The sequence below is a fragment of the Chenopodium quinoa genome, unplaced genomic scaffold, assembly GCF_001683475.1.
Source record: "Chenopodium quinoa cultivar QQ74 unplaced genomic scaffold, ASM168347v1, whole genome shotgun sequence".
Taxonomy (NCBI): domain Eukaryota; kingdom Viridiplantae; phylum Streptophyta; class Magnoliopsida; order Caryophyllales; family Amaranthaceae; genus Chenopodium; species Chenopodium quinoa.
Window position 1 is genome coordinate 22,883,375 of NW_018742204.1, and position 10,132 is coordinate 22,893,506.

A 10,132-nucleotide genomic window follows, 5' to 3' on the forward strand; every position below is an offset into this window, starting at 1 on the left:
TGGTTAGTGTAGATGCTAATTGTTTGACATTGATCATTAACAACTCTTAACTTTAAAAAAGTAGAAGATTATACAAAGACTTGACCGGTCTACTGAAATTATTGTGCTGTTTAATATTTTAGTTGTCCCTGTCAAAGTTCGGTGTCACATACTTATCATCTGTATTTAGCACTCATGTTTATCCTTTTGGCCTCTTGGGAAAGAAGAGCATCATAAAATACTGAAGAATTGAAGAGATCGAAACTGATCGAGTTCACTGAACTATGAAATAATCACTGTCTTCCTTCGGAAACATTGTTTATCAGCATGGTAGTAACTGCTTATACATTGCAGGTTTACCAACACACAGGAGTACAAGCGCAACTAATGAAATAATCAAATTATAATTTACATTGACAATCCACCCTCTTCCCCATGTACAAATAAAGTGGGAAAAAAATTGGGACACAAATTCAAGTGCTTAATTGCTTATGCCCTGAACTATAAAATTAAGCAAAACTTTTCATATAAATGACAGAAAAGTTACCAGAAAGAGGGAAAAAATACAGCAGGAATGCCATAATTGTTGCTGCTGTTATGTTGTTATCTGATGATATAATGTTCCTATCATGCCATGGAGTATACACTACCACTATGTGGGCTGACATCAGAACGGGGGGTCCAAAGAGAGTTATCATATTGTGATGATGCGATGTTGGTCTCGGTTGTCATTTCGGAGGTGGCGCCGTTCATAGGACCCATTGCTGGCCATATGAAAGATGGCTTGAAAGGCGGTACATGAGGCATAGGAACCGACCCTGACAGTATCTGTTTGATTGCTTGTGTCTTAGGCCTCTCTGCTGCGGTAGGGTGAGAGCAGGCCAAACCTAGGAGCAAAACTCGTTCTGCTTCCTCTGCTACATACTCGTTTCCTAGCCTCTCGTCGATTGCCCCTAAGATGTTTCCATCTCGGTGCATTGACCACACCCAATCAACTGTACACTGGTAGCCCTCCTTCTTTGTCCAAGGACGGAGTCCACAAGCCACCTCAAGAAGGACTGCTCCAAGGCCGAAAATGTCAGACTCCCTAGTAGCCCTGCCTGTGTGGAAGCACTCAGGAGCAATGTACCCCATTGTGCCGTGCACACCCTCCTCCAGTTCAGCATATGAGGTTTTTTCATGGTCTAATGCACGAGCTAAGCCAAAATCACCAAGACGAGCATTGAAGTTGGTATCAAGCATGACATTGCTTGCCTTCAGGTCCCGGTGAATCACCTTCTCATCAAACTCATTATGCAGGTAGTGAAGAGCGGAGGCTACCCCCTTCAGGGCCTTGAAACGGAGCTCCCAGCTTAAGGGTGCCTTGTCCTCCCCGCAGAATATGTGCTTGTCTAGGCTGCCGTTGGGCATGTACTCGTACACTAGTAGTAGTGTCCCATTTTGATGGCACCACCCTGATACAACAGATAAAATTCATTGAGCAAGAGAACACAAAATCGACAATCTACTCAGTACTCACATAGTCACATGTACATAGAAACACATTACGGAGTACTAAAAAATTAGACTAGATTCACCACTGTCATTTCTTGGACACTTGATAAGAAGTAAGAACATTGATGTTTTGAAATTTGAGAAAATACACAAGGTTTAAGTGGTAAAAGTACTTCAAAAAGCTCCATTAGTCTTTTTCACCCAAATAGATCAAAAGTTTCAATCTTTTAGTGGAAAACAACACTATCTACAAAAATAATCCATGTACTAATTCACGATTTCAAGACTCAACTCACCTCCTTATAAAAAAAAATCGAAAATTCATAAGTTTATCCAATTCATACATACCCAAAAATAGAATAGAACACATAGTAAAGCAATAAATGAGCCCCACAAATATAGGAAATACCACAACAAACCAATACAAACAATTAATACACTAAGGAATAAAATCAACCAATCAATCAAAAACATACCTAGTAATTTGACGAGATTTCGGTGGCGCAACCTATTAATAATCGTAAGTTCAGCCAAAAAATCATCCTTACTTTTTATCTCATCCCTCGAAAACTTTTTTACCGCAACTTCTTCAAATGCTTCAACCGGTAACAACCCTTTATATACCGTCCCATAACCTCCTTGTCCCAATTTATTTTTTTCATCGAAATTATTTGTGGCCTTTTTAAGCTCCTTAAAATCATACTCCCTCGGCATACCCGGTAAGCTCTTCAAAGCTCCGAGTATGTTCGGGTCCGACATCGATCCCCTACTTTTCTTGTTCCAAAAAAACCATCCTAGTCCAATACCTATTAATAATATTACCGTCACCGGGATAACGACTGCCAGAACAATTGTAACCTTTCCAGCACCAGGCTCTTTGATTATTTCCACTGTTATGTTCCAGCTCAGAACACAATGGAGCTCCGCGATGTCATCCCCAGTTGACGCGGAAAACCCGAAATACGAAACCGGGTTAACAATCTTGCTCAGATCGATGCCGGTCACATTCATTACTGGTGTATCCGGCATAACCGCCTCGGCTTGTTGGTCATGGAGGTCTACCATGTAGACGATGAGAGATTTACTCTCACCGCCATCGTAGAACATCCAGACCTTATGAAATACCGTCCCCGTAGGCGCGAGAGTGATATTAAAATCAGATAGAGAGACCGTGTGGTTAGATCTAATAGAGCTGATATCGAGACCAATATGGTTATCATCAGGGTCGTAAGGCCCGTTCTTAACGGTATCGAACTCGACAGCGAGGAGTTTGTTGTTGGGGTTGCCGTCGGTGGTGGAGTTGGTCAACCCGAGGAACTCGTCGGAGCTTCCAGGGGGGACATTGAGGTCAGGTGCGATGATGAAGGCGACGCCCTCACCAGGAGTGACGGGGGTGCCGTCGGTATTGTTGATGCGAAATATATTGATGAGAAAGGAAGTGTTGAATGAGGCGACACGGGTGTTGTTATGCCCGTGCGATTCCCAGATAACGAAAGGTTGTTTGAATAGAATGCGACCTGCACGGTTGGTTAATGTAAAGTTTCCCGCCGAGTCGGGTGTGACTTGAAGTGCGCCGTTGCTGATGGTGGCTGGGGACTGGACTTGGAAGGTGTCGTAGTAGGTGTGATCAAAGGGGAACCCGAACACGTTCGTGGAGACGATAGCGGCGCTAGAGATGGGAGCGAGGAGGAGGGAAAAGGTGAGGACAGAGAAAGTGATGGCGGTTGCCGGAGAAAACATTTCAATGGGGTTGGTTTAGGAGGAGGGGGAGTTGCTAAAAGGGGGAGATTAGAGGGTTGAGAAGGTGGGTTTATAGTAAAAAATAAGGGAAAATGGGGTGATTTGAATGTGATGGTGTAATAGATTAATACAAATGGAGGGAGAAAGAGGACAAAAGGGTGATGATTTTTTGTTTAAATTATGTGTTTAGGGGTGTAAAGAGTTTGATTTTCCAGCAAGGAGCTGCTGAGGCAAGTTGATTTTAGCAGCCAGCTGTGTAGGAAGCATCTTCTTCCCCTTTTCTAAATGTTATCCTTTTCCTTTTCTTTTCGACTAATAACGACCACCACTACCTGGACATCAAGATATCTTATGTTACTAAGACTCGGCTAAAAGTGTTACACATGAGGCTTATGTTACTAAGACTCGGCTAAAAGTGTTACACATGAGGTATATGAAACATTATAGGCCAAGAGGTACTATGGGTACCAGGGTCCGGTGAATTACTAATAAGGTACATTGATTATACATTTATATTATTTGAAGGGTAAATTGCACGAATATTTATATAATGACCAAATAATAATTCAAAGTAAAGGTAATGTATAATTTCAGGGTGGAGGAAATTGTATTCAAAAATCAAAAGTCATAATGGACTTTATTTTTCAAATAGAATATATTCCTCTTATAATTGGTCTAAGGCTGTAAGCTACCTCTTATTACCAATGACCAAATTTATGTGAATTAAAATATTTTACATGAGATTATTTTCAGTTCTTAGAAAATTTCTGTAACTTCTTATTTTAGTTGCAGGTTCTTCTATTTTATGTACAGTATTTATTTATTTACTGCTCCCTCTGTTTTTTAAATACTTGCTCCACTTTCTTTTTCCGGTCGTTTTTAAATACTTGCTCCATTTTCTTATTTGGAAAGCTTTTACAATAATTAATCAATTTCTCTCACCTAATGGTCCCAACATATATTATTCTCTCTCCTCCAATTTTCTCCAATAATTTTGCTTTCTATAATTTTTTATTCTTCCACCAACCCCACTACCTCCATATTTTATTATTTTCTTTAATTTCTCCTAAAACTCCGCGCATGAAGAAATGGAGCAAGTATTTAAAAACGGAGGGAGTAGTTTTGTACCCCGTGCGATGCCCGACTTGTTTTTTAAATTTTGAAATAAATTTTTAATCAATATGTCAGATTTCAAAATATATCTTTAATATGAAATTAGTTAGGAATTTATGTGCTTTTGTAACGATTTAAACTATGTAGTAGGCATGTAATAAATGACTAATAATAATATTGGTATTTTATAAGAGTGACGAATAGCTTAAGTGGTTTGAGCTTCCCTCCCGACCTAGGAGGTCTTGGGATCAATTCTCACCACTGCTCTTATGGGCTCTCTAAACACAAAAAAAAAAAAAAAAAAAAAAAAAAAACAAAATAAAGGTATTTTTTTAGAGTTATAATCTACTCCCTCTATCCCAGTTTACTTGCAACATTTTGACTGGACACACTTGCCGATGCATATGTTTTGGTCATTAATATCTTTTATTATATACTTATATAAGCTATTAAAAATTTATATTAAGAAACAATACATTAAAGCAGACCCAACAACATATTACATGATTACATTGTCTTTCAAATAATAGCTAAAAAAGATGGTCAAAATGAGATGTGTAAATAGTGCAAAAAGTCAAAACATTGCAACTAATTTGGGACGGATGAAGTAATAATTTTTTGAATAAAATTATAATTCAATTTATACATATGAAATATTTTAGAGTTATAATCTAATATTTTTTTGAATAAAATTATAATTCAATTTATGCCTATAAAATATTGGTATTTTTTCGAAAATAAAACTCTCAATTAACAATTTTATTCCAAAATTTCATCCAAATTTAATTGAAACTAGATATAAGCCCGTGCGATGCACGGTTCTAGTAAATATTTTTTATTAATTTAAGATTTTTTTTATATGAATATCATTCATCGGATATTTGAATAAAATTTCTTATATCATAAGATAATTTTTTACAAAAATTTTAACACTAAAGTTATCTTTTGTAGGTTTGTGGCGCTTGAATTTAAAATCCCAAACCTTATTCTTCAATTTTGCTTAATAAAAAAATAAATGACAAATCATTTTATTTATTGATTAAAATAAGTCCTTTGCAAATGCTTTTTTTATATACTCGTTCTGTTTCAAAATGTTAGTCTCATCTAAAATCTTTTAACTATTAAAAATAAGAGGGAATCTTGTAAATTTCTCTCTAACATGATGATTTACTATTAGTCTCTCTAACATGATATGAGATTTAGTTTTATTCGTTTGGATAAGTACATTTTTAATATGTAATCTTTATAATATTTTCTAGGGAGAGATTAAAGATAGTTGCGATCAAAGATTTGCATATAAAAAAGATAATTATTAGTCTTTTTAAAAAGTTTAAATTTTAATTATTTACTATTCGTTGTTTTTACATATGTGGCAAAATTCTTAAATCTTATTCGTCACTTTTTCTTAGGTGGCGAGTGAATTTTTTAATCCTAAAATAAATTATTAATTTAATTTTTCATTGGTCAAAATAATACCTTTTCTTATGTGGCGCGTCCGATGCTCTCCAAAAAGGCCTACTTTATTTATATATATTAGATTAATTAATTTATCTTATGAAGTCTATCTAAGTACATTCAACGTGGCGCGACACTTGGCAAAAAGTTGGAATACCAAGTGTGCTGTCTCATGGCCTGGCTAAAACTTTAAATTTATATATTAGTTATATTACAGTATATGATTTTGGTATCACTTCCACATTTAAATATACCAAGTAGTTTATATTACTTATTGTCAAAGATTTAATAATAAGTGGAGTTACAAGCATACATTAAACGTATTAGATCTAAACACTGATCTAAACACTGGCTTAGTTTTATTGAATCAATAACTGCGGTATTGTTACTACAGAGTAAGAAATTAATTGTGACCCTATTCCTTATTAACTCTACAAGACCTAAAACTTATTCATATTGAACTTAATTATATGAAACTTGAATTTGAAGATTTCTATTATTTGGATAAGGCCAGGTAATTCTAATTTTTTAAACGAGTCAATATTATACTTCCCCGTTAATTAATTATTACAACATATTTGCATTTGTATACTTTGTCAAACTCTCATATCCCCTTTTTTTCCTTTTGTTTAATTGATCATGTAATTCTATTTAATTTTGCTAATTTGAATTAATTTTCCCTAGTGCCTAATAATTATATTAAATATGTATTGAAGATCATACAAAAACAAATAAATAAGACAATAATTATTATAACGTAGGAGGATAAAATAAAGGGACAAAGTGGCAAAACATATGCGTAATGGTACTTTGTTATCTATAAATAAAAAAAAAAATATGTGTAATGGTACGATTAAATTGAATTTTGGGGAGAGGATGATTGGAGAATATAATAAATGAAAAAAAAGGGGGAGATATTGGGAGTTTGGTATTTGATTGGATTGGTCGTATGTTTGAATGTTACGAGATGTAATGCCGTTATTCGGTTGTGATGTGTGCTAATATGGACTTTTTTCACAGCTTAACTTCTTGGAAGCTAACTTCAGCGAAAATTATTTTTTATTAGATACGAAGTTAAAATAAAAAATAAAAAAAAAATAAAAAAAAAAAAAAACTGAGAAGAAAAAAGGTTCATCGAAGCAGCTGCCATGTAGTAATAGGAAATTACGAGACATTGCTACATGCAGTGACTAGATAGATAAGGCACTACTAATAGACAATAAAACTTTGGTGGGTAGTAATACACTGAGAGGAGGTATTGTGTCAATGCGAAATGTTACGTTAGTCCGGATTGACGAAATGTTTTATCAGTTCGGACTGACAAAATGCGGATTTTTATATCATCAATTGGTAGAATGATATTCTCTATTAGTTGGGATGGTATTCTATATTGGTTAGATAATTGGCCATGTTTGGTAATTGGTTTTTTAATGGCTTTTTGGTTAGCTTTTGACTTTTGGCTTTTTTAGGTGGTCAAACAGCCAAAAAATGTGTTTGGTAATTGGTTTTTTAGTCGGCGAAAAAGCTGGCTTTTAAGCCAAAATGAAAAAGCTGCTTTAAGTAGCTTTTTTGTTGGTTTTTGGCTTGTTGGCCCACAAATTATCTAATAAACAGCCAACAACCACCAATTAATTTACCAAACACTTTTTATAAACAACCAACTTAAACAACCAATTTCAAAAGCCATTATAAACAGCCAAACATTCCAGCTGGTCAAACAAGCCAAGTGAACCAACCAACCGCCAACAGCCATTTGCCAAACAAGGCCAAATATCCTCTACCAATTGGATGATATCCTTTATGAGCTATATGATATCCTTTGTTGGATGGATGATAATTCTACTGGCTGGATGATATCCTATATTGGCTAGACGATATCCTATACTAATTGGATCATTGGATGATATCTTTTTTTAGCTATATAATATCATTTATTGGTTGGATGTTATTTCTACAGACTGGATGATATCCTCTATTGGTTATATGATATCCTTTATTGGCTGGATCATGATATCATATAGCCAATAGCGAATATCATTCAGTCATGATATCATATAACTAGTAGAGGATATCATCCAGCCAATAAAGAATATCATAGATACAATAATCATAAATGATATTATATGGGTAATAAAAGATATCATATAGCCAATGGTGGAACCCCATTGAAGTGCTCGTATCACTACGTGAAAAAATGAATTTGGCACCGGTTCAAAAATAGGTTAAAAAAGGCACCGGTTCAAACCGGTGCCAAAACTTGAAATTGGCACCGGTTAACCGGTGCCAAAAATGGGTTTAAAAAAATGTGGAATTGTTTTTGGCACCGGTTAACCGGTGCCAAAAGTGCCAAATATTTTAATTTTTTTTTTTAAAAGAACATCAAACAATTAAAAATCGACTTAAATTATTTAGAACATCAAAATATAGATCGAATTTCAATCAACATAATCAAATATTTACAATATATAATCAAAACAATTTTACAATATAGATTAATACAGTAGTAGTTCAATTACAACATATTCAAAAAAATATTACAATATAAATAAAAAAAATAAACTCAATATTCTTGATCTTGATTCTTCCATTTAAGATCTAACTCAAGATACCTGCACCAATTAAAGCAAAAAAAAAAAGGATTAATACAATTAAGCTTCCCAAAAAATTAAACACAGAAAAAATTTGAAATCGCAAAAAAAATTGAAATCGCCAAAAAAATAAACCAAAAAATACCCAGAAATCAAAAAACACAGATAAAAAATACCCAGAAATGGAAATAAATTGAAATCGAAAAAAATATCAAAATTGAAATGGAAATAAATTGAAATCGAAAAAAACCCAGATAAAAAATATAAATTAAAAAAACCCAGAAATCGAAAATAATTGAACTCGAAAAAAAATTGAAATCGAAAAAATAAGAAAAAATATAATCCAGAAATCGAAAAATAAAAAATCAAAAACGAAAACAAAATATATTAAAATCGAATAAACAAAAATAAAAAAAAATCAAAATTGAAATCGGAAAAAAAATAACCAAAAAATCGAAAAACAAAAAATCAAAATCGAAAACAAAATGTATTAAAATCGAATAAACAAGAAACAAAAATCAGAAAAACAAAAAAAATAAAATTGAATTCGGTAACAAAATAACCCAGAAATCGTAAACAAAAAAATCGAATTCAAATCAAGAAATTATACCCTAACCTTGCTCATGCATGTGTTTGTGGTGGATTAAACCAAATTTTTTTTGATGAAACCCATAAAAAATTAAAGAGAAGAGATGGTGGCGGCGGCTTTGCGGTGGTGTTGTTGTTGCGGTGGTGTTGTTGTTGTTGCTGCGGAGATGTTGTTGTTGTTGCAGAGATGTTGTTGTTGTTGGTGTTGCGGAGATGTTGCTGTTGTTGGTGTTGGTGTTGTTGTTGGGAATGAAGGAGAGCTAGAGCAGAGGAGAAGGGAGAGCAGAGGAGAAGGGAGAGGCGGAGTGAGAGGAGAGAGGATGTTGACTGTTTTAGGGTTAGGGGTTATAAGAGGCCAGTTTTTTAAAAAAAAATTTTAAAGGCCCGGTTCACAAAGGCACCGGTTCAAACCGGTGGCCTTTATGATTTTGGCACCGGTTTGAAGTGAACCGGTGCCTTTTACTCTGGTTCAGCTTCCCACCAATTTTGTAGGCCATTTTTGGCACCGGTTTGGACTGAACCGGTGCCAATTAGGGGGTGCCTTTTTGATATTTTCTACTAGTGTATTATTAAAAGTCATGGGTATATAACATAATAACTTGCTCATTACACAACCAAAATATATGCATATGTTATCAAAATGCTTACAATTTAACGTGCATTCATATGGGACAACCAATTTCAACAATTATACATCACATAAGAAAGCCTCAATTCGATTTTTGAGCATTTTTTTAAAAAAAATCAAGAATATCAAGTTTTCTCTCTCTTCCGCAATGGATGACCCTGTTGCTCTCCTTCGTCGTAACTACCACCAACTTGTCATCGGGTGAAAACTTGTTCTTCATTGCAAGAAGATGAAGATAATATGATAATTTCTCGAGTCTCGATTGACGAAACATTGAGTGCGGCTTGCTGCACCTAATACTTTGTGATACACTAATACCATTAATTTATACTATCCGTGATGCGTAATCTATTACCTTGTGGGGAAAAAATTTAATTAACTTTTCTTTAACAGGAAAAAAAAACTTAATTAAGTTATTATTATTATTATTATTATTATTATTATTATTATTATTATTAGAGTAAGTAGTACTACATTTCAATAAATTATTTAAATGTAGGTGTCATTTGTTAACAAAAAAAAAGCTTTTTTTTGACAAAAAAAAAAA

The 10,132-nt window shown here is 34.1% G+C and overlaps 1 protein-coding gene and 1 long non-coding RNA gene across 2 annotated transcripts; both read right to left on the reverse strand.

Annotated features, from left to right (window-relative positions):
* Positions 1-252: 252 nt before the first annotated feature.
* On the reverse strand, positions 253-3,651 carry LOC110724242 (probable L-type lectin-domain containing receptor kinase S.5). The gene is made up of 2 exons (XM_021903656.1): positions 1,950-3,651; positions 253-1,433 (listed from the first exon to the last, which is right to left on the reverse strand). The coding sequence occupies exons 1-2, from the start codon at positions 3,211-3,213 to the stop codon at positions 607-609; spliced, it is 2,091 nt and encodes a 696-aa protein (XP_021759348.1). The 5' UTR covers positions 3,214-3,651; the 3' UTR covers positions 253-606.
* A 4,569-nt stretch (positions 3,652-8,220) lies between these two features.
* Positions 8,221-9,508, reverse strand: LOC110698477. The gene is made up of 2 exons (XR_002506751.1): positions 8,986-9,508; positions 8,221-8,390 (listed from the first exon to the last, which is right to left on the reverse strand). It is a non-coding gene; the product is annotated as an uncharacterized LOC110698477 (long non-coding RNA).
* Between the last annotated feature and the right edge of the window lie 624 nt (positions 9,509-10,132).

What these genes read in the sequence shown, in the direction of transcription:
- LOC110724242 (XM_021903656.1), bottom strand. Translation starts at nt 3,213, where the DNA reads ATGTTTTCTCCGGCAACCGCCATCACTTTCTCTGTCCTCACCTTTTCC. An exon ending in AAATCTCGTCAAATTACTAG is followed by an intron (nt 1,434 to 1,949) that starts GTATGTTTTTGA and finishes CTGTTGTATCAG; the next exon opens with GGTGGTGCCATCAAAATGGG.